Below are 25,230 nucleotides of genomic sequence, written 5' to 3' on the forward strand. Positions count from 1 at the left end.
CGCTAATAGCCTGGCATGCTGCGATCGCCTATTAACCCATTAGATCACCGCTGTCAGCAGTGTCTAAAGGAATCTTATATCCATCCCTGGTGGTCTAGTGGGGGGGATCAGACTATTTTGGTTGAAATTATTTCATCTACCAGGACAAGTGGATTTTCTTGAGGGACAAGTAGATTGTGTTCCGCTTTAGTCCCTTGGACAAGTAGTTTTTTATAAAATTTCCACACCCCTGAGTTCATTGGCTGCTTATCCTTATCCTCCCCCCCCCCCCCGTTCCCCACCAGTGTCCTTATTTCCCCTCCCGCTGCCTGTTCCTCATCTTCTTGGAGCAGGGCAGCAGCGGGACATGTTGGGAACCGACAGTGGTGAATGAATGAAGCTGACATGTCCTGCATGTATGCTTCATTCATTCACCGCCGCCCGACATGTTCCCGCTGCTGCCCTGCTCCTGCTGCCCTGCAATCAGCACACCGCCAGGACATGTCTATTCTCTGCTGCTCATCTTTGTACCTGATGGCCATTTAGGGCTCCCGGCGGGAAATTTTAAAGTGAAAGTAAAAATACACCTTACATCGCAGGGGAGTGGAGCATGCTGTCCACTCCCCTGTTTAATGACTTCTGATCGCATCGGGTCTTAGAAGTGAGACCCGGTGCAATCAATCCCTCAGCCCCTGTACTACAACCCCCATCATGGAACAGAGTCTGTTCCATTATGAGGGTAGTAGTACAAACACTAATGTAGCCTCCCCAGCCACCTGCAGACTCGCACAGCCAGGGAACTACCACTCCCATCATGGAAACAAGTCTGTTCCATGATGGGAGTAGTAGTAGTACACTGGCTGCGGGAGTCTGAGGACAGAGGTGTTAAAACGGCCATAAAATAAAGGCATATGATGGATGTTATAATGGGTCTTAATGGAAGAATATGCCCGTTATTTTGACAGACGTTATTCAGCCGTTAGGACCAGTCATGGTCAGTTATTTTTACTTTATTTTATTTGTAGCACAAAAACGGCTGTTAAAAAGCAGGGACAAGATGGTAGAGTAAAAGCCTAAGATAATCCAAGCTGTCCTCTGTTCTGTTGCCTCCTTAATATACCGGAACAGTCTGGTGCGGAGGTTGGAGATCTTCAGACAGAAGACAATGGAGAGAAGACTTGTTAACCAAATATTGGTATAGGTAAAGAAAACATAAAGTGTATAAATAATATACAAAGTTACATACACATAGAGGTGTTTCAGAAAGAGTGCAGAGAAAAGCAAACTGAGTGTAATAGCGTACTAAGCGCACATCCGTGAAATCCCAAGAGAAGTTATAATGTGGTCAACAGGAGTCACTGATCTTCCATTCAACCAGTCAGTGACATCGATGACTATAATAAATGAGTGTATGGTATAAGAGCGATCAGTGTCAGAACCAGGAAAATCAGATAGAATTTGTTAGGGGAGATGCATTTTTTCTCATTAAAGTTTTTTATTGGTAATTTAAACCAAAGGATACAGAAAAGCGAAACTAGTTATGGAAATCTCCTACAAGGAATGATTGAGTAAGTTGGAGGCTCCTTGGCAAAATAAAATGGTGATGATTCCCATAAGTCCTCTGGATTTCGCATCTCATCTTACCTCCTACTATTTTAGCCACTCATAAATGAGGTGGGCACTGATAATGTATACCCTCATAAAAACATTAGTTACATCCTAGAGTTATCATTTCAATGTCCTCTCTAGTTTCTGTCATTTTCCTTTGGAAGAAGAAATCAATGACATTCTTAAGAACCTTGGACATGTGACTCCTCAGTTTGGCCGTTCTGTAGATCAGGTAGGAGGAATGTAGAATTGGTAGGAATCCCAAGACAGTGTCAAGCCATAGAACATACTCACAGTATAAATAGTACATAAAGACACTAACCATATGACCAGTGAAGTATTTACTGTTGTAAATAAAAGTGATGGATACAAATGTCATGGCTGAGTGATATGTCTTCAGATTGATGGATAAGTTCCCGCTCATCTTCATCTTTGTTATGTGATGATACAACGAGGTGAAGAGGAGGACGGAGGAGATGGAACAGAAAAGCATCGGGATGATGGATGATATAATATGAATGTATAAAGAATCACTAGAAGTGCAATCCAGTAATAAATTATCCATGGTTGTATTGTATGTTCCACCTTTGGTCACATGAATGATGGTCGGCAACAAACAATTGATAGCTGAGAGAAGAACTGATCCTACAATGAAATGCACAGTCCTCTGATCTATCATCCTCCTCAGATACAGGAACAGTCTGGTGCGGAGGTTGGAGATCTTCAGACAGAAAACAATGGAGAGAAGACATGTTAACCAAATATTGGAATAAACAGAGAAAGAATAGAGTGTATCCATAATAAACACAGTTACATCCACATGGAGGTTGTTCTGAAAGATTGTAGAGACAATAATACTAAGTGTAACAGCACACTGAGCGCACATTCGTGAAATCCCAAGAGAAGTTATAATGTGGTCAACAGGAGTCACCGATCTTCCATTCAACCAGTCAGTGACATTGATGACTATAATAAATGAGTTTATCACCAGTCCAGGTATAAGAGCAATCAGTGCCGGGACCAGGATATCCAGATACAGGACCATGGTGTCACCTTCTGTAGGATCAGCCGTCTCGTCTATACTGTGAGATCCTGATGAGGCTGAGTTTCTGTCATAGGTTTTAGACAATGTTTTCATCATTTATTAAAATTTTCCATGATTTACATTGGAAATACAAACAGCACCACAAAGATTCCGAGCTGGCACAAGTCTACAAATGGAAAGCAGATCACACAGCATTGCTGGAACATTTCACCACAGTGAGAGCAAAAAAGGAAAAATCCAAAATCTATGATCACCTGTTCAGTCGCCTTATAAACAGATTGTACTCCTGTTCTGGCCTTGACTTACATAATATAATATACACCAGAGCTGCACTCACTATTTTTCTGGTGAGTTAACTGTGTACATAGATTACTTATCCTGTACTGATCCTGAGTTATATCCTGTATTATACTCCAGAGCTGTACTCACTATTCTTCTGATGGGGTAACTGTGTACATACATTACTTATCCTTTACTGATCCTGAGTTACAGTATATCCTGTATTATACTCCAGAGCTGTACTCACTATTCTGCTGGTGGGGTCACTGTGTACATACATTACATTACTTATCCTGTACTTATCCTGAGTTATATCCTGTATTATACTCCAGAGCTGTACTCACTATTCTGCTGGTGAGGTCATTGTGTACATACATTACATTACTTATCCTTTACTGATCCTGAGTTATATCCTGTAAATCTTTTTTATTAGAAAAATGTAAATCATAACAAACACAAAACCCAGCACAACTTTGCCATAACTGAAAACAACAACATAAAATAACATAAACCCAAAATTTACATTTCAAATAAAAGAACATAAATCCTGCCTAACCGGCCAGCCCAGTTTTCCCTAGAAAATACTAGAGATGCACCTTACATAACCAAATATCTAACAACACTCACATACATACTGTTACGCCGAGCGCTCCGGGTTCCCGCTCCTCCCCGGAGCGCTCGCTTCACCTCCTCCGCTGCGATCCTGCTGCTAGCCGGGATGCGATTCGCGATGCGGGTAGCGCCCGCTCGCGATGCGCACCCCGGCTCTCCTACCTGACTCGCTCCCCGTCTGTTCTGTCCCGGCGCGCGCGGCCCCGCTCCCTAGGGCGCGCGCGCGCCGGGTCTCTGCGATTTAAAGGGCCACTGCGCCGCTGATTGGCGCAGTGGTTCCAATTAGAGTTATCACCTGTGCACTCCCTATATTACCTCACTTCCCTTGCACTCCCTTGCCGGATCTTGTTGCCTTAGTGCCAGTGAAAGCGTTCCTTGTGTGTCCCTTGCCAGTGTTTCCAGACCTTCTGCCGTTGCCCCTGACTACGATCCTTGCTGCCTGCCCCGACCTTCTGCTACGTCCGACCTTGCTTCTGCCTACTCCCTTGTACCGCGCCTATCTTCAGCAGCCAGAGAGGTGAGCCGTTGCTAGTGGATACGACCTGGTCACTACCGCCGCAGCAAGACCATCCCGCTTTGCGGCGGGCTCTGGTGAAAACCAGTAGTGACTTAGAACCGGTCCACTAGCACGGTCCACGCCAATCCCTCTCTGGCACAGAGGGTCCACTACCTGCCAGCTGGCATCGTGACAGTAGATCCGGCCATGGATCCCGCTGAAGTTCCTCTGCCAGTTGTCGCTGACCTCACCACGGTGGTCGCCCAGCAGTCACAACAGATTGCGCAACAAGGCCAACAGCTGTCTCAACTGACCGTTATGCTACAACAGTTGCTACCACAGCTTCAGCAGTCATCTCCTCCGCCAGCTCCTGCACCTCCTCCGCAGCGAGTGGCCGCTCCTGGGATACGCTTATCCTTGCCGGATAAGTTTGATGGGGACTCTAAGTTTTGCCGTGGCTTCCTTTCCCAATGTTCCCTGCATCTGGAGATGATGTCGGACCTGTTTCCCACTGAAAGGTCTAAGGTGGCTTTCGTAGTCAGTCTTCTGTCCGGAAAAGCCCTGTCATGGGCCACACCGCTCTGGGACCGCAATGACCCCGTCACTGCCTCAGTACACTCCTTCTTCTCGGAAATCCGAAGTGTCTTTGAGGAACCTGCCCGAGCCTCTTCTGCTGAGACTGCCCTGTTGAACCTGGTCCAGGGTAATTCTTCCGTTGGCGAGTATGCCGTACAATTCCGTACACTTGCTTCAGAATTGTCCTGGAATAATGAGGCCCTCTGCGCGACCTTCAAAAAAGGCCTATCCAGCAACATTAAAGATGTTCTGGCCGCACGAGAAATTCCTGCTAATCTACATGAACTTATTCACCTAGCCACTCGCATTGACATGCGTTTTTCTGAAAGGCGTCAGGAACTCCGCCAAGATATGGACTCTGTTCGCACGAGGCGTTTCGTCTCCTCGGCTCCTCTCTCCTCTGGTCCCCTGCAATCTGTTCCTGTGCCTCCCGCCGTGGAGGCTATGCAGGTCGACCGGTCTCGCCTGACACCTCAAGAGAGGACACGACGCCGTATGGAGAACCTCTGCCTGTACTGTGCTAGTACCGAACACTTCCTGAGGGATTGTCCTATCCGTCCTCCCCGCCTGGAAAGACGTATGCTGACTCCGCACAAGGGTGAGACAGTCCTTGATGTCTACTCTGCTTCTCCACGTCTTACTGTGCCTGTGCGGATGTCTGCTTCTGCCTTCTCCTTCTCTACAGTGGCCTTCTTGGACTCTGGTTCTGCAGGAAATTTTATTTTGGCCTCTCTCGTCAACAGGTTCAACATCCCAGTGACCAGTCTCGCCAGACCCCTCTACATCAATTGTGTAAATAATGAAAGATTGGACTGTACCATACGTTTCCGCACGGAGCCCCTTCTTATGAGCATCGGATCTCATCATGAGAGGATTGAACTTTTGGTCCTCCCCAATTGCACCTCGGAGATTCTCCTTGGACTTCCCTGGCTTCAACTTCATTCCCCAACCCTGGATTGGTCCACTGGGGAGATCAAGAGTTGGGGGTCCTCTTGTTCCAAGAACTGTCTAAAACCGGTTCCCAGTAACCCTTGCCGTAACTCTGTGGTTCCTCCAGTAACCGGTCTCCCCAAGGCCTATATGGACTTCGCGGATGTTTTCTGCAAAAAACAAGCTGAGACTCTACCTCCTCACAGGCCTTATGATTGCCCTATCGACCTCCTCCCGGGTACTACTCCACCCCGGGGCAGAATTTATCCTCTCTCTGCCCCAGAGACTCTTGCCATGTCCGAATACGTCCAGGAGAATCTAAAAAGGGGCTTTATCCGTAAATCCTCCTCTCCTGCCGGAGCCGGATTTTTCTTTGTCTCCAAAAAAGATGGCTCCCTACGTCCTTGCATTGACTACCGCGGTCTTAATAAAATCACGGTTAAGAACCGCTACCCCTTACCCCTCATCTCTGAACTCTTTGATCGCCTCCAAGGTGCCCACATCTTCACTAAATTGGACTTAAGAGGCGCCTATAACCTCATCCGCATCAGAGAGGGGGACGAGTGGAAAACGGCATTTAACACCAGAGATGGACACTTTGAGTATTTGGTCATGCCCTTTGGACTGTGCAATGCCCCTGCCGTCTTCCAAGACTTTGTCAATGAAATTTTTCGTGATCTATTATACTCCTGTGTTGTGGTATATCTGGACGATATCCTAATTTTTTCTGCCAATCTAGAGGAACACCGCCGGCATGTCCGTATGGTTCTTCAGAGACTTCGTGACAACCAACTCTATGCCAAAATTGAGAAATGTCTGTTTGAATGCCAATCTCTTCCTTTTCTAGGATATTTGGTCTCTGGCCAGGGACTACAGATGGATCCAGACAAACTCTCTGCCGTCTTAAATTGGCCACGCCCCTCCGGACTCCGTGCTATCCAACGCTTTTTGGGGTTCGCCAATTATTACAGGCAATTTATTCCACATTTTTCTACCATTGTGGCTCCTATCGTGGCTTTAACCAAGAAAAATGCTGATCCCAAGTCCTGGCCTCCTCAAGCAGAAGACTCCTTTAAACAACTCAAGTCTGCCTTTTCTTCGGCTCCCGTGCTCTCCAGACCTGACCCTTCCAAACCCTTCCTATTGGAGGTTGATGCCTCCTCAGTAGGAGCTGGAGCTGTTCTTCTACAAAAAAATCCTTCCGGGCATGCTGTCACTTGTGGTTTTTTCTCTAGGACCTTCTCTCCAGCGGAGAGGAACTACTCCATCGGGGATCGAGAGCTTCTAGCCATTAAATTAGCACTTGAGGAATGGAGGCATCTGCTGGAGGGATCAAGATTTCCTGTTATTATCTACACCGACCACAAGAACCTCTCCTACCTCCAGTCGGCCCAACGGCTGAACCCTCGCCAGGCCCGGTGGTCTCTGTTCTTTGCCCGATTTAATTTTGAGATTCACTTTCGTCCTGCCGATAAGAACATTAGAGCCGATGCTCTCTCTCGTTCCTCGGATGCCTCAGAAGTTGATCTCCCTCCGCAACACATCATTCCACCTGTCTGCCTGATCTCCACTTCTCCTGCCTCCATCAGACAGACTCCTCCAGGAAAGACCTTTGTTTCTCCACGCCAACGCCTCGGAATCCTCAAATGGGGTCACTCCTCCCATCTCGCAGGTCATGCGGGCATCAAGAAATCTGTGCAACTCATCTCCCGCTTCTATTGGTGGCCGACTCTGGAGACGGATGTTGGGGACTTTGTGCGAGCCTGCACTATCTGTGCCCGGGATAAGACTCCTCGCCAGAAGCCCGCTGGTTTTCTTCATCCTCTGCCTGTCCCCGAACAGCCTTGGTCTCTGATTGGTATGGATTTTATTACTGATTTACCCCCTTCCCGTGGCAACACCGTTATTTGGGTGGTCGTTGATCGATTCTCCAAAATGGCACATTTCATTCCTCTTCCTGGTCTTCCTTCAGCGCCTCAGTTGGCTAAACAATTTTTTGTACACATTTTTCGTCTTCACGGGTTGCCTACGCAGATTGTCTCGGATAGAGGGGTCCAATTCGTGTCTAAATTCTGGAGAGCTCTCTGTAAACAACTCAAGATTAAATTAAATTTTTCCTCTGCATATCATCCCCAGTCCAATGGACAAGTAGAAAGAATTAACCAGATCCTGGGTGATTATTTGCGACATTTTGTTTCCTCCCGCCAGGATGACTGGGCAGATCTCCTTCCATGGGCCGAATTCTCGTATAACTTCAGGGTCTCTGAATCTTCCTCCAAATCCCCATTTTTCGTGGTGTACGGCCGTCACCCTCTTCCCCCCCTCCCTACCCCCTTGCCCTCTGGTCTGCCCGCTGTGGATGAAATTTCTCGTGACCTTTCCATTATATGGAGAGAGACCCAAAATTCTCTCTTACAGGCTTCTTCACGCATGAAGAGGTTCGCGGATAAGAAAAGAAGAGCTCCCCCCGTTTTTTCCCCTGGAGACAAGGTATGGCTCTCCGCTAAATATGTCCGCTTCCGTGTCCCTAGCTACAAGTTGGGACCACGCTATCTTGGTCCTTTCAAAATTCTGTGTCAAATTAATCCTGTCTCTTATAAACTTCTTCTTCCTCCTTCTCTTCGTATCCCTAATGCCTTTCACGTCTCTCTTCTCAAACCACTCATCCTCAACCGTTTTTCTCCCAAATCTGTTCCTCCCACTCCTGTTTCCGGCTCCTCGGACGTCTTCGCGGTCAAGGAGATTTTGGCTGCCAAAAAGGTCAGAGGAAAAAATTTTTTTTTAGTAGACTGGGAGGGTTGTGGTCCTGAAGAGAGATCCTGGGAACCTGAGGACAACATCCTTGACAAAAGTCTGCTCCTCAGGTTCTCAGGCTCCAAGAAGAGGGGGAGACCCAAGGTGGGGGGTACTGTTACGCCGAGCGCTCCGGGTTCCCGCTCCTCCCCGGAGCGCTCGCTTCACCTCCTCCGCTGCGATCCTGCTGCTAGCCGGGATGCGATTCGCGATGCGGGTAGCGCCCGCTCGCGATGCGCACCCCGGCTCTCCTACCTGACTCGCTCCCCGTCTGTTCTGTCCCGGCGCGCGCGGCCCCGCTCCCTAGGGCGCGCGCGCGCCGGGTCTCTGCGATTTAAAGGGCCACTGCGCCGCTGATTGGCGCAGTGGTTCCAATTAGAGTTATCACCTGTGCACTCCCTATATTACCTCACTTCCCTTGCACTCCCTTGCCGGATCTTGTTGCCTTAGTGCCAGTGAAAGCGTTCCTTGTGTGTCCCTTGCCAGTGTTTCCAGACCTTCTGCCGTTGCCCCTGACTACGATCCTTGCTGCCTGCCCCGACCTTCTGCTACGTCCGACCTTGCTTCTGCCTACTCCCTTGTACCGCGCCTATCTTCAGCAGCCAGAGAGGTGAGCCGTTGCTAGTGGATACGACCTGGTCACTACCGCCGCAGCAAGACCATCCCGCTTTGCGGCGGGCTCTGGTGAAAACCAGTAGTGACTTAGAACCGGTCCACTAGCACGGTCCACGCCAATCCCTCTCTGGCACAGAGGGTCCACTACCTGCCAGCTGGCATCGTGACACATACTCAACTTGCATTACCAAAAAAGAAACATAAAAATAGCACAATTTAGCTGTAACTCAAAAACACCCAAACTTGGGAAAACACACACAACAAGGACTCCCACTACACCCCATTAATTTAATATATATATATGTATATATACACATACTTTTTTTTTTTCCCCTAATTGTTAAGAAAGAAAATTAAATCTATAACTCAAAAACACCCAAACTTGGGGAAAAGAAGACCTAGACCAAAGAAAAACAAAATCCACTACGGGATACAAAAATACCAAAGAAAAATTACTACAAAAATAACAACTGGTTCGACTGCCATAATATAAGATAAACAAAATTATAACATATTATACATATAGACTATATACACCTAAATATACAGAAAACACACCTACAAATACAATAAAACAACCTACGCTAAACTGTCCCTTCACCCACACCACCCGCCCTCCTGTACATGGGTCAGAGTCCATACAGTACATAGTCCTCAATGTCCAGTTCATAACTGACCCATGCCAGGTCCACCAAAACAAACAACCACCACCACCCACAAATACACCCTCCCAACCTAGAACTCCTCCCAACCAACTTTATCATTATCAGCATTACAATATACATAAACAAACAATACAACCCACTTTAGGCCCAAGTTCGGTGCCTGTAAGCCCTTCATAACCTTAACATCTGAAAACAAAACAAAAAGCTATGGTGCACATGCATTAGCCCACCACCAGGAAGAAGGATGGCAATCCTAATACATACAAAATTTATATTCTTTCCCTAACTGCACCCTACCTCTCTCCCTACCATTATCCCTAAAAATAAACTGACCCTACTATCACCCTAACCCTGTCCCTACATCACTGTCCCTAACCAAATCAAGGGTACTCTACCCCAAAGGTCTAGTACCTAGGGCACATCAAAAGAAAACCCTCTCCATAGGAGAGAAGCCCTACTGGTACAGGGACTGCCATACTCCAAAGACCTGATATTCCCGAGGTCACCAGTGATGTTCCTACAGACCTCCACCTCGGAGAGGACTTTCCGCTGTGTAGATACTAAACACCGTGCATTCCACGTGTAGTACCTAACCACTAAACTGACTAAGAATAAAGTGCCCCGATCACGGCCACCCAGGGTCCTGAATGCCCCATAAGCCCACTCCGGATAGGTAAGGCCGGCAAGTTGACTCCAGCCGATGGAAGCGCCCACCCGGTTGTAGACCCCTATATTAAAGGGACAATGAAGCAGGAAATGGTCCATGCTTTCCAGCATGTCCCCGCACTCTTCTCGGGGACACCCCCGGTCATCAGATCTCCTACATTTCAAATTGTCCCTCACATATAGCTTCCCCTGAAAGCAGCGCCAGGCCAAGTCCCAAAACTTCTGGGGGATCCTTTTCATGTTTAAAAGATACAACCCCACCCTCAGATCCCGACCTGGGCAGTCCCTGAGCGCCAGAGGCTTCTGGAAGTGGGTCAACAGAACCCGTTTGTCAAGGAACTGCCTTGACTGGGTCCTGATCTCCCACACTCCCAGACCCCACCGACGTATCACCTTCAGAGTCAGGGTAGCGTAAGCCGTAAGATATCCATGGGGCGTACGGAGGTCCTTCACTTGCCCTCCTGTCTCCCATTCTTGGAAGAAAGGCCGAAACCACTCCCTGCAGGAGAGTACCCATGGAGGAGCCCTCTCTGACCAGAGGTTCGAGATGTTAGCTTTCAAGAAGGTGTTCGTTAAGAACACCACAGGGTTTACCATAGATAAACCCCCTAGTCTCCTCGTGCGGTAAGTAACCTCCCTCTTGACTAGGTTCATCCTGTTCCCCCATAACAGTTGGAAAAACAGGCTGTAGATCCTAGTATAGTAAGCCTCTGGCAAGATACATACGCTGCCCAGATAGATAAACAAGGGGAGCAGGTACGATTTGATCAGGTGTACCCTTTCCCTGAGGGTCATAAACCAACCCTTCCACTGGTCCACCTTCTGATCCTGGAGCTTACCATCCCAGTTTTTGGTGGGATAATCATCCTGGCCGAATGTGATGCCCAGAATTTTTGCTGACTCTTTGGGCCCTGGAAGGGTGTCGGGGAGATCAAACGTGGGATCTCCCCCTCCCAGCCAAAGACTTTCACACTTATCCCGGTTGATCTTAGACCCGGATGCCTCCGAGTAGCGTTCCACCTCCGACATCACCACATCAACCTCCTCTCTCGAGGACACGAAAATGGTGACATCATCAGCGTACGCCACTACTCTCTGGGCAACATCCAGCTCCGTCAGACTCATCCCGACTCCCGCCAACGGCCCACAATCTACCCTCGGGACGAAGGGGTCGATTGCGAACACGTATAAAAGCGGGCTCAAAGGACAACCCTGAAGGACTCCGGACCCCACCTCAAAAGAGTGGCCAGACCAACCGTTCACCAGCGGGAAACTCTCTGCCCCTGTATACAAGATCTTAAGCCAATTAACAAAAGTACACGGTAAGCCATATCTCAGGAGGACGGATCAGAGGTAGTCATGGTTCACCCGATCAAATGCTTTGGCCTGATCCAGGGACAGCAGGTACCCCTTCCTGAGACCCGCACTACTCCGCTCCACTGCCTCCCTGACACTAAGGACCGCACTTAAGGTGCTTCGGCCTGGAACAGAGCAGTGCTGAGCCCCCGAAAGGAGCCGGGGTGCAAACTTCACCAGCCGATTAAACAGTATCTTGGCCAGAAGCTTCCTGTCCGTATTGAGAATACGGCTGGGATCTTTACCCTTTGAGAGAAGAATCAGGGCTGACCTCCTCATTGACTTCGGCAGAGTGCCCGAGGAGAGACACTCATTGAATACCTCAGTCAAGAGGGGAGCTAAAGACTCCTTAAAGGCCCTGTACCACTCGGATGTTAAGCCATCCGGACCTGGTGACTTCTTGGGGGCAAGCCCCTCGATTGCCAGTCTCACTTCCTCTTCCCTGATTTCTTCTGCCAAAACATCAAGAGAGGGGTCTACCCCTGGCTCAGGAATGGTTTCAGCCAGGAAAGCCGACATCCTGTCTCGATCTAGATCCTTCCTTCCCAAGAGGTGCGAGTAGAAGGATCTGACGACCTCCAGGATCCCTGATCTGGACCGATTCAGAGATCCTGTACTATCGATCAGTCCTGAAATGACTTTACTACTCACTGACATCTTACAGTTTCTGTAAGGGTCGGGCGAACGGTATTTCCCGAAATCCCTCTCAAAAACCAAAGATTCGTGCCTATCGTACTGACACCTCATCAGCAAGGATTTCACTCTGGAGATATCCTCTCGGCTACCTCCAGTCGAAACAAGAAGCTTGAGTTTCCTCCTCAGTCCCTGATACAGGCGATACCTGTTCAGGGACCTGAGGCTCGAGAGCTGGCGGAAGAACCCCGCAACCCTCTTCTTGAATATCTCCCACCACTCTGACTTACTACTACAAAGGTCCAGTAAAGGTACCTGACTCTGAAGAAAATCCTCAAAGAACTGTCTTACCTCCGCTTCCTCCAGGAGGGACGAATTCAGCTTCCAATAACCTTTACCCATCCATCCGGGGGGTCTCTGAAACATTCAAGGAAAAAGAAATCATACAGTGATCGGAGAACTCCACCTCAACCACGGACACTGCGGAAGAGACAGCTTCCTCCTTCAAATAAAACCTGTCTATTTTAGACCTGCAGCTACCTCGATGATAGGTGAAACCCGCGTGGCCTGAGGGGCTCCGGATGTGGGCATCCTCTAGGCGAGCTTCCCTAACTATACTATTGAGAGCTATGCTATCATAAGCCAATCGATCATTGGAGCCTCTCCTATCTTGGGATCTCGTGACAGTATTGAAATCCCCTCCAAAGATCACCTGTCGGCTTGTAAAAAGAAAGGGCTTAATCCTCATAAAGAGATCTTTACGGTCCCACTTGGTTTGTGGGGCGTAGATGTTAATGAGCCGGAGCTCTTGTCCCTTCATGAGGACATCTAAGATCAGGCACCTCCCCATTTCTAACTCAATAACCCGTCTGCATTCAACAGGAGCGGTAAAAAGGACTGCCACCCCACTATACGGCTCAGCCGCAAGAGACCAGTGGGAGGGGCCGCGCCTCCACTCTCTCCTGGCTTTTACCAGGGAGGCTAGATCTGACAACCTGGTCTCTTGTAAAAAGAAAATGTCGGCATCAACACGGCCGAGAAAATCAAAGGCTGCGAATCTAGCCTTATCAGACTTTATGCTGGCACAGTTAATAGATGCCAGCGTCAATGGGGTGAGTGCCGCCATCATGGGTGATCAAGTTAGACGACCCTAACACCCTCATTTCTGTCTTTTCTTCACCCCCGCATCCCCAGACGAGGAGGCTTCCTTCTCTTTGCACCGTTTTTTTGATTCTGACAGGTCCATTTTTGAATCCCCATCTCCACCTGGCTCCTGTTTGGCCCCATCCCCTGAGGAAATTGCCCCATCAGGACAGGGCCCAGTTCCCCCTGGAGGCTTCCCCACTTCAGGCACCCCATCCTCGACCCCCTCCTCCAAGGAAGGGGAGGAGATGTCTTCAAGGACAGAGTACCGATTAGACAGATCAATCAGAGGGGGGGCAGGTAAGCTTCCGCTTGGGACCTGGTCCGTAGCACGGGGACTAGAGGGCTCCGACCTCTTCTTTCCCCTTTTATTGCCCTTCTTTTTTGGCCGCTCTTCACCCTCCTCATCCACACTTTCATAGTGGGAGGAATCGGAAAGATCGACCTTGCTGCCCTCTTCTCTACAGATTCTCCTCATTTCCTCATCCAGCACATTCTCCTCCATGGCCTCAGCAGTTTCAGGACTAACCTCTGGAGCAGGGTCAGAAGCTACCCCTGCCACATGGGAACTCTCCAGCTCCCTGCTCCTTCTGCGATTAGCCTCCCGCCTCAGCTTGGCGGGACTTTTCCTCTTCACTGACCCTGTTGCACCTTCATCCGCACTCGTGCCCTCCCCAGCTGAAGCAACATTACTGCTGTCTCCAGCCAAGGTGACCGTCGCACGGGCAAAGGCGCTAGGACAACGGCTGAAAGGGTGTCCTAAGACACCACACAGATGACACCGGATCTGCCTACAGGATGCAGCAAGATGACCTACCCCACCGCACAGTGCACAGACCTGCACGGTACAGGCTGCGCTAAAGTGAGTGGGGCTGCCACACCTGTAACAGACCTTGGGCTGCCCCTGGTAGAAAACTTGGATTCTGTCTCTCCCAAGAAAAGCAGCTGATGGGATGTGGGCAACAGTGCTCCCCGAACGCTTCAGTTTGACGGAAAACGTCCAGGCCCCAGACCAGATCCCATGTTCGTCATAGTTCTTTTTTGGCATGTCCGTCACATCCCCATATCGGCAGAGCCAGGTCATGATGTCATAGCAAGATAGTGACTCGTTACGTGTCAAAACGGTCACTTTCTTGACCAAATTCTGACGGGATATCGCCTTTACGGCGAAATCCCGCCAGCCGGGCTCGCTTTTCACCACCTCATAGTTCGACCAGAAAAGTTTCAAACCCTCCGGCCGAACGAAGCTGATGTCAAATTCGGAAGTACCGTAGGGGTGGATCAGGGCAAAGATGTCACTTGCCCTGAATTCCATCCGGAGGAGGAGCTAGATGGAGATGGGGATCCCCCTTATCCCCCGGCAGTGACACTGGCATAGCTTCTGGGAGAAGCAGCCACTACCGGGGGGGGGGGGGCAGTCGAACCAGGACCCTTGTTCTTAGCTGAGGTGTCAGTCAAACCTCTCTCTGGCATTCCACTACCACTCCTCACCTGCATTCCACTTGCACCCCTCTCTTTCACTCCACTTGCAACCCTCTCTTGCACTCCACTTGCACCCCTCTCTTGCACTCCACTACCACTCCTCACCTGCATTCCACTTGCACCCCTCTCTTGCACTCCCCTTGCACCCCTCTCTTGCACTCCACTTGCACCCCTCTCTTGCACTCCCCTTGCACCCCTCTCTTGCACCCCCCTTGCACCCCCCTCATCCACACTGCTACTACAACTCCTCCCATGCGCACTACCATAACTCACACTCTGGACATTACCATTTTTCCACACATTTTTGCTCTCACTTTCACTCTTGCCTACACTCTGTATATTACAGGCTGGGCTGGCTCGGTCTATTGCATTATGTATAAGGGTCGCTGGTTTCAGGACTAGGGTTGCATTTCCAGTCTTCTGGGGTGCAGACACAGGCCCTGCCCCCTCACACGAAGTCATGGATTTTGGCAGGAGCTGTCCCTCCGGACGCACTCCTGCCCCGCCTACTGCAGCTGACGTGCAGGGAACCTCCCCCTTTACAGGTGAGTGCCCCTCAGCGCCAGAAACGGTACCGACCGCACATAGGGGACCGCCCCCTGAACCACCAAGGTCCGGTGCCCAGACACTCCCCCCCTCCCTCACAGGGGAGTGCCCTGCAGCGCCAGGACTTGTACCGCTCACTTCAACCGGAGGACCGCCCCCTGAACGCGGGAAACTGCCGCCATTTTCTGGTGCCTGGACACCCACCCCCCTCACAGGAGGGTGCCCTTTATTTTCTATAGCACCCGCGGACATTTTGGGTGCACTACTGTATCCCCCATGCTGGCCCCGTTCCACTACAGAAACGGGGTCTGGCAGATTGGGGGTACCAGCACCCTCAACTGACTTCTCAGCCAGCCCAGACTGCTGGAGGGGAGAAAACACAAACTTTATCTGCCCTTCAATTTGTTTCCTCTTCTTGCCCTTTTTTTTATTCCTCCTCTTCTCCTCTCGCCCGCAGGAGACCCCCATCCGCCAAGCCGCTGCCTTCACCACAGTCACTGCCATCACCGTCCTCATCCTTTGCTGGAGGGAGGTAAGGCCACCTGAGCTGCCATAATGTAGTCCTCATTCAGGGTAAGTGGGGGGTCAGGGGCAACATTGGTGGCACCAACAGAACCCATGTCCATATCCCCCCCACTCACATTGCCCTCTTCACCTCCATCACCTTCCTCCATCTCCTCCTCCTCGCTCTGGCAGTCATCATGCAGTTTTTCTGAACCTCTGGAGGCACGCATGTTGGAGAACCTTTCCTTATTGATCAGCTTCTCACCGAGGAATCCAGCTCCAGCCACAATGTCCGACCTCAGCTGCACCAGATCCTCCACCTCTTTCTTTAACGATCTCACCTTTGCAGTGAATGCTGCTCTCTTGGTCTTGGCTGCATGATTTGCCTGGTAAGACACAAGCTTCAGCTCTTCCCTCAGGCCTCTGAGTTGTTTGCCGAGTTGCTCATATTCTGCCATCTTAGCCTGGATTCTGGATCCGAAGGTAGCCAGGGATTCTCTGGGCCCCTTTACTCCCCATTGCTGGGGTTCAGAGGAACCAGATACCGTAGCCTTTCCTGCACTCCTTTTGCCTGGAGACACTTTTGCAGCTTCCAGCAGGGGATGGGGGAGGGGGGGGATGTTGTGGGTCCTGGCTGAACGCCTCACCCCATCCTGGCTACTGGCCGTCGCATGCTCCCTCACACTCCCAGCCGGCCATAAACGGGGAGTGGACGATGGAATTCTGGGGTCCATAGCAGGAAAAACCTACCCAGGCGCCTGCCACACACCTGGGTAGGGGCGGATGAAAAAGCTGCTTCACTGGAAGTCTCTGGAAGTCACAGGAGCTCAGACACACCCAACCTCTCTCCAGAGCTGTACTCACTATTCTGCTGGTGAGGTCACTGTGTACATACATTACATTACTTATCCTGTACTGATCCTGAGTTATGTCCTGTATTATACTCCAGAGCTTTACTCACTATTCTGCTGGTGGGGTCGCTGTGTACATACATTACATTACTTATCCTGTACTGATCCTGAGTTATATCCTGTATTATACTCCAGAGCTGTACTCACTATTCTGCTGGTGAGGTCACTGTGTACATACATTACATTTCTTATCCTGTACTGATCCTGAGTTATATATCAGACAGGAGGCTCATATCTTGCATTAATCTTTCTTTTATTAATGCCCATAGCAGAATATTATTAAAATAATGTATTAATATAACTTTTTGAAAAAACTACAACTCCCAGCAGCCCTTGCGCCTTCCTCCTCCCATCTCCTGTTGACTGGTGCTATAAATGAGGCTGCCAGAACATCCACCTCCTCTTTCTTTCTGCTCATTGCAGACAGATAAGTACCCTGAATGTATATGTTTTCTATAAGTTTCTGAAATATTCAAAATCATCTCTTTTTCTGTTTCTCTTATCTCTCATATATTCTTTCCTATCTATCATTATTATTCTCTGTATTATTCTTTTTTTTATATATATTTCATATTCTATTTGTTTGCCCCTTAGGGATTTTGCCGGTAGCCGGTGAGTTACGGCATACCTCTGCGAGGGCGAGACACGGTATTCTTTTCCGCCTATCATTCCCTCCCTCCCACCCCCCTTTTTGCTTACCGGCGCCATTTTGAGCTTCTTCGCGCGCTTCTCCTCACTCCTTCCCGCCACTGATCTTCTTTTTCGCCGGGAAGGAGGGCGTTCCTCTTCTAACACGCGTCTTCTGACGCGCTCTGCTAGCGCCAATCCACCAATTACAGCGCTCCCTGCCGAGTTCTCGTGAGATTTCGTCTGGGACCGCTGTGAGTGGTTACCGCCTCCTCTCCCCGTCGCCAGTGTGGTGCGAGCGGCGAGAGGAATGGCAGAAATTTAGTGGTGGTCAGCGTTTCTGTCAATTATCATCTACCCAGGTAGTTTCTCAGTGTCCGGTCACTTAATACTGGCAGGATCCAGTTAGGTGCTAACCTTCAGCCTGCAATTAATTGTATTATTGCCAACTAGGGCGATTTAGAGATCAACTTATACATTGGCTGTTTCCAATCATAACCAGCTTATACTATACTACCTATCCAATAGCTTGTGGAGCTCATAGTGAGGTCCACTACAGATTCACTTTGAATATCTTAGTGCTACTTGTTAGCCTACACTAGATATGGCTGGTGATAACAGCAAACATATTGCCCCTATGATGGCTAGTACTGAGGAGCATATTGAGTTGGACGCCTCCCAGTTAATGACGGCTACTCAGATACAAGACCTCATAAATAGGTCTGTCCAACCTGCACTAGCCTCAACTGTAAACCCTTCTATTAAACCCTCTGTTTCTGGAGAGAAATCTAATAAGGGTAAAGCGCTTTCCAAGCGCAAACATGTTAATGAACACTTCGACTCCCCGGCAGGGGAAGAAAATAATATGCCCAGGACAGAACCCACTCCGGCCTGTCAAACCCCACATTCTGAATATGAACGACCCTTGGGCCTCAAGGAGACCATTACAAAGAGGCATAGGTCCAATAAAAGGACAAAACCAGACTCGTACGACACATTGGAGGATGAGTCGTCTGAGGTCTCTGAGGTGGCCGAGGCCACAGACTCAGACTCTGACAAGGAGGATGCGGGGTTCTTAGCAGAAAACTCTGATGCCAATCTCGAGATACCTTCCGAGACTGTACTGGATACACTCGGACAACCGTTTTTTTTATTTCGGAGGCAATCACTCATCCCCGGTCCGGGGATTGGGCCCTATTACCGCAAGTTGCGGACTATGTAGAGTTTTGGACCAGAAAATCACTGGATCGGTCCAATCGCAACAAACTGCGATCAGAGTGCCCCAGACCATACGTGGCCAAGAAAGTGGCACAAACACCGGAAATAGATCCGGTCCTGATGAAATATTTAACCCGCTCCAGCAAGTACTCCAAAAAAGGAATTGAACGTTCGTTCAAGGTGATACAGGATCGGATCTTAGACCTCCTGGGCCCGCTTACTAAAATTTTAAACCTGTCTGAACAGGCAGCCTCTACCTCCCAGCCGGTGGATTTGGTGCAGCTAAGAGGGTGGGCCCAGCGTGCTATATGCATGCTCGGCAGCGCCAACACAACTTGTTCTATTGAACGCAGAAGGTCCATATTAATGAAATTGGAACCTCAATTGTCGCACCTTACTGAGAATGAGCCGGGCCCTTCTGCTGAAGGCCTTCTCTTTGCCGAGGATTTCATCAAGAATATAAATAAATTTGTGTCCTTATTTACTAGCCTTGATAAGGCTCAGAATTCACTGAAAAAATCGGGTTCTAACCCTAAGGTTTTTGGCAAGGCCGGCAGAGGGAGAGGGCGCTCTTCCGGTCGCACTGCCTACTTCAGGCCCTACGCTAGACCAAATCCACAGCCGCACGCTCCTGCTCAGCAGTCATACACCTTGCCGGTGGCACAGCCTGCCCCCTTTTTCCCACCACGTGGATGCCCCTGGAGGGGACATAGAGGCCGAGGTTTCCCCAGATCCCGTCCGTCAGCCGGTGAGTATACACCCTCTTACATTATCACAAACACTTGTGGGGGGCAGACTGAAGTATTTTATCCACGTCTGGTCCATGATTACGGCAGATGCTTGGATCCTCAATACTGTAGAGGGTTACCAGATAGATTTTCAGTCCCTTCCAGTACTGAACATCAGGCCACATCCCATTCATTTCTCGTCCCAAAACATGACACTCATAGACACCGAGCTCCAGGAGCTGGTAACAAGAAACGCAGTACAGGAAGTGGACCCCCTCTCCCCCGGGTTTATCAGCAATTTATTCCTTGTCAAGAAGAAGGATGGCAGCTATCGCCCTGTGATAAACCTAAGAGACCTGAATCAACACATGACTTACCGTCACTTCAAGATGGAGGGTATCCACCTGTTGCGCGACCTCTTATGGCCAAGCGACTGGTTAGTGAAGGTCGATTTGAAGGACGCGTATCTCACCGTCCCCATGCACCCATCCTCCCAACCTTTCCTAAGGTTTCTGTGGAGAGACCGAATGTGGCAGTTCACCTGCCTGCCATTCGGGTTATCATCAGCCCCTTGGTGTTTCACAAAGTTACTCAAGCCGGTAGTAGCGACTCTCAGGAGCAGAGGGGTGCGACTAACTATTTATCTGGACGACTTACTGATCATGGCAAGTTCCAGAGCACAAGTCTTGTTGCACAGTCAGTGGACTGTGGGGTTGTTGGAGGAACTAGGGTTCCTGATCAACGACAAAAAGTCCGTCCTAATTCCTTCACGATCGATGGAATTTCTAGGTTTCCTGGTGGATACCGAACAGGCAGTACTACGTCTACCCAATGCCAAACTAGCCCTGATTCGCAAAGAAATCAGGGCTGTGTTGCGCAAAGGTCGGGTGTCGTTACGGATGATTGCTCGAATAGTCGGCTTGTTGGCGGCTTCCATTCAAGCGATCTTTCCGGCCCCGCTCCATTATCGGGCACTTCAGAGGCTCAAGATCCTCCATCTTCGCCAGGGTTTACGCTACGCGGACAAGATTGCTCTCTGCCCGGAGGTGGTGACGGAGTTACAATGGTGGCTACGCCATGCCGTCGAGTGGAACAGCAAAACTATATTCAACTCCTGCCCAGACATCATCATAGAGTCAGATGCGAGTCGTCAAGGTTGGGGAGCTCGCTGTGGACGAGCCACAACAGGAGGGAGTTGGTCAGAAGACGAATCTCTTCTCCACATCAACGCACTGGAATTACTGGCGGCATTCTTTGCAATCAGGAGTTTTCTTCCACACAGGTCCAATTGTTGCGTGTTATTATGCATGGACAACGTGGCGGCAGTGCAATATCTCAATCGCCTTGGGGGCACGAGATCCAGGATTCTGGCGAACATTGCATCAGACTTCTGGCATTTTTGCCTATCCAGGGACATCATCCCAGTGGCGGAATACCTACCAGGTATATCCAACTCGGTGGCGGATTGGAATTCCCGTTACCTGGTCGATTTCGTCGATTGGACGCTCGATCGATCTGTGTTTCTCATGATTCGAGAGCTTTGGGGTCCCTTACATATGGATCTTTTTGCCTTTCATCTCAGCCGGCAATTACCCCATTTTTACAGCTGGAGGCCGGACCCGGAAGCGTCAGCAGTGGACGCTTTTCGTCAAGTGTGGCCCCAGGGGATTCACTATGCGTTTCCCCCATTCCAGATGATTACCAGAGTTCTTCTGCAGGTAACGACTCAGAGAGCGACAGTGGTTCTGGTCACTCCTTGGTGGCCTACGCAACTGTGGTTTCCCCTTCTTCTGGGGATGTCCATCGATTATCCCCGGTTGATTCCCTACTCACCTCTGCTTCTCATGAATCCGATCGGGGAACCCCGCCCGTTGATCCAGGAAGGCAAGCTTCCACTCCTCGTGTGGTTGGTTTCGGTAGCGCTACGCTGGTAGCGACCTTTCGCAATCAGCTAGAGACCTCCTCGCCCTGGCCTGGGCCCCAGGGACTAGATCGGCATATCGATCAACCTGGTCCTTATGGGTTCGTTGGTGTGATCAACGACAGGTTGATCCCATTCAAGCACCTGTTTCCATCATAGTTAACTATATGGCAGATGCCTTTGAATCGGGGAAATCTTACAGTTCCTTGAATGTTTACAGATCTGCCATATCGGCATATCACTGTCCGGTGGATTCTCTACCGGTTGGCAAACATCCGTTAGTGTGTAGATTATTGCGGGGAGTGAAATTTAAACGTCCTCCCCATCCTCGATATCAATCGACTTGGGATGTCTCCCGAGTATTAGACCTCTTTACCTCCTGGGATGACAATGAAGCGCTATCCTTAAAATATTTGTCGTTCAAACTGACTACACTACTTGTCTAGTTTCCATTAAACGGGTGTCGGATGTTAAAGCTCTGGACGTCTCTAGGCGACAATTTTCGCCTGAAGGAGTCCGGTTCTCGGTCGTTTGGAGGACCAAGACGGGACATCAGTCAGTCTTTCACCCTTTGTTTCCGACTCATCCTCAACTTTGTGTAGTCCGTTGTCTCCAAGCTTACGAAGCGCGTACAGCGACCTTACGTTCACTATCTCATACTCAACTTTTATTATCCTATGTGAAGCCCCATCTTCCAGTCAGCTCGGCCACTCTGGCCAGGTGGGTGCGGTCGGCCATGTCTATGGCGGGCATCGATGTTTCCTTGTTTGGTGCCCATTCTTCTAGAGGGGCTATGGCCACTAAAGTGGTTACCTCAGGAGGTTCACTTGCGGACCTCTTATTGGCCACCGATTGATCATCAGAGACGACTTTTCGTCAGTTTTATTTTAGACCGGAGGAACATGTATCCGTGGCGGTACTCTGATTTGTCTTGCACTATTATTTTCTGTTTGACTGTATCTGTTAGCTTTAAACTTGCAAGATATGAGCCTCCTGTCTGATAAATAAATCAAGATTTTCCTAGCTACCGTGATGGAAAATATAAGTTATATGAAGACAGGAAGCGAGTATCTTCCCTCCCGACCCACCCTATTATCATGTTTTGTTTTCTTTTTAGGATACTGAACAGAGTGGTCGACGACGTCTTCGTGGCAGTGGACGCTGAAAAGTTTGGTTCCTGTTTGTTCTTACAGAGTTCCTGATCCAGATGGTCAGAAGGTTCGCGGCCCGGTTGGCCGTTGGTTCAAGGGTTCCTGAGACGGAGCTGTGCTACATGGCGGTGTTCCGGGATTAAGTTGTCAGTCTAGACATCACAGCAAGAAAGAGGAGGTGGATCTTCTGGCAGCCTCATTTATAGCACCAGTCAACAGGAGATGGGAGGAGGAAGGCACAAGGGCTGCTGGGAGTTGTAGTTTTTTCAAAAAGTTATATTAAATACATTATTTTAATAATATTCTGCTATGGGCATTAATAAAAGAAAGATTAATGCAAGATACTCGCCTCCTGTCTTTATATAACTTATATTTTCCATAACAGTAGCTAGGAAAATCTCGATTTATATCCTGTAAATCTTTTTTATTAGAAAAATGTAAATCATAACAAACACAAAACCAGCACACCTTTGCCATAACTGAAAACAACAACATAAAATAACATAAACCCAAACTTTACATTTCAAATAAAAGAACATAAATCCTGCCTAACCGGCCAGCCCAGTTTTCCCTAGATAATACTAGAAACGCACCTTATCTAACCAAATATCTAACAACACTCACATACATACTCAACTTGCATTACTAAAAAGAAACATAAAAATAGCACTATTTAGCTGTAACTCAAAAACACCCAAACTTGGGAAAACACACACAACCAGGATTCCCACTACACCCCATTAATTTAATATTTTAAGAAAGAAAATTAAAAGAAAATTTTAAGAAAGAAAGAAAATTAAATCTATAACTCAAAAACACCCAAACTTGGGGGAAAGAAGAACTAGACCAAAGAAAAACGAAATCCACTACGGGATACAAAAATACCAAAGAAAAATTACTACAAAAATAACAACTGGTTCGACTGCCATTATATAAGATAAACAAAATTATAACATATTATACATATAAACTATATACTGTAAGGGATTAGGTAACGGGGATAACGTCTCCTGGGTAGACAGGCACAGTTTTTGCAGGAACACTGTAGAAATTGCAGTCCAAACAGCAGGGGATTCGTTTAACTGACCTCAGCCAGTTTTATTGACAGGTTGAAGTACAGAACATAAAATATGAAAAACAAAATCCTAAGCCTGTCCGGCTCTAACTAACAACAGGAAACCTCACTAACCAAGTGCCGGCCTAATACCGGGCACCAAACAATATAGCAAAGTCCATACCACTTGTAGTGCTCTCACAGGCTCCATGCAGATAACCTGTTCCCAGGCTGAGAGAGAGATGTGTCTGAATTCTCAGCCTTATATCAGGCCAGCACACCTGAGGAGTGATTACCTGACAGCCCAAAACCCGGACTGTTCGGATGGAGTGGGGGCCCACCCTTCTCTCCCCACTCCAGCAACACAGGCCCTAAAAACACCCAGGTTTTATACAAACCCAAATTGCAGAGATGTCTGCATAGACCTCTGCTGAACATTTCCCTGGTTGCTTTAAATTACATAAGTGAGGAACCTCGGGCACACATAGACCCCGTCCACTACTTCTCCAGACACTCTGTCACATATCCTCCCCCCCTGTTTCAGACCCGGGGCTGGAACACATCTGGACGTCAGACAATGTACCCGTGACAAGGCATCTGCATTTCCCATTTCGGTCCCTGGCCTGTGCTTTACCGTAAATTGGTACTCTTGTAGGGCTAAGAACCATCTTGTTACTCTCCTATTTTTTTCCTTATTCTCACACATCCATTTTAAGGGAGCATGATCTGTGACTAATTCAAAGTGACGGCCCAGCAAATAATAGCGGAGTGCTTCCAGGGCCCATTTAATAGCAAGGCACTCTTTTTCCACAATTGCATATTTTTGCTCATGATCATTAAGTTTTCTGCTCAGATACAGTACGGGGTGTTCTTCTCCATCCCGTACCTGTGACAGTACTGCCCCCAGTCCTACCTCAGATGCATCTGTCTGTAGGACAAACCCTTTCTTAAAGTCTGGGGTTATCAGCACCGGCTGAGCGCACAGGAGAGTTTTTAGAGTCTGAAATGATCTTTCAGCCTCTTGTGACCACTTGATCATGACAGAGTCTTTTCCTTTTGTCAGGTCTGTTAATGGGGCTGCAAGGGAAGCAAAATTTGGTATAAACCGCCGGTAATAGCCTGTTATCCCCAAGAAGGCACGAACTTGCTTCTTGTTTACCGGTTGAGGCCATCTTTGTATGGCTTCAATTTTGTTTAACTGGGGCTTTACTAGGCCTCGGCCTATGGTGTAACCTAGATACTTAGCATCTTCAAGACCAATGGCACATTTTTTTGGATTGGCCGTGAAGCCTGCCTCACACAGTGAATTGATAATGGCCTGCACCCTAGGTAGATGGGATTCCCAATCTGGACTTTGGATGACGATGTCATCTAGATATGCTGCTGCGTACCGTCTGTGGGGTCTTAATATCTTATCCATTACCCTCTGGAAGGTTGCAGGGGCTCCATGCAAACCAAATGGCAAGACAACATAATGGAACAACCCCTCAGGAGTGGCAAAGGCAGTTTTCTCTTTGGCCTCATTTGTCAGGGGAATTTGCCAGTATCCTTTGGTTAAGTCTAGAGTGGTTATATACCTGGCATTTCCAAGCCTGTCAATGAGCTCATCAACACGTGGCATTGGGTAAGCATCAAACTTAGATATGGAATTCAATTTCCGGAAGTCATTGCAAAACCTCCAGCTGCCATCTG

The 25,230-nt window shown here is 48.8% G+C and overlaps 1 protein-coding gene across 1 annotated transcript; it reads right to left on the reverse strand.

The window, feature by feature from the left end:
• Positions 1-1,687: 1,687 nt before the first annotated feature.
• LOC130360939 (taste receptor type 2 member 9-like) lies at positions 1,688-2,725 on the reverse strand. The gene has a single exon (XM_056563495.1). The coding sequence runs from the start codon at positions 2,723-2,725 to the stop codon at positions 1,688-1,690; it is 1,038 nt and encodes a 345-aa protein (XP_056419470.1).
• Positions 2,726-25,230: the final 22,505 nt, after the last annotated feature.

This window comes from Hyla sarda, chromosome 3, assembly GCF_029499605.1.
Source record: "Hyla sarda isolate aHylSar1 chromosome 3, aHylSar1.hap1, whole genome shotgun sequence".
NCBI lineage: Eukaryota > Metazoa > Chordata > Amphibia > Anura > Hylidae > Hyla > Hyla sarda.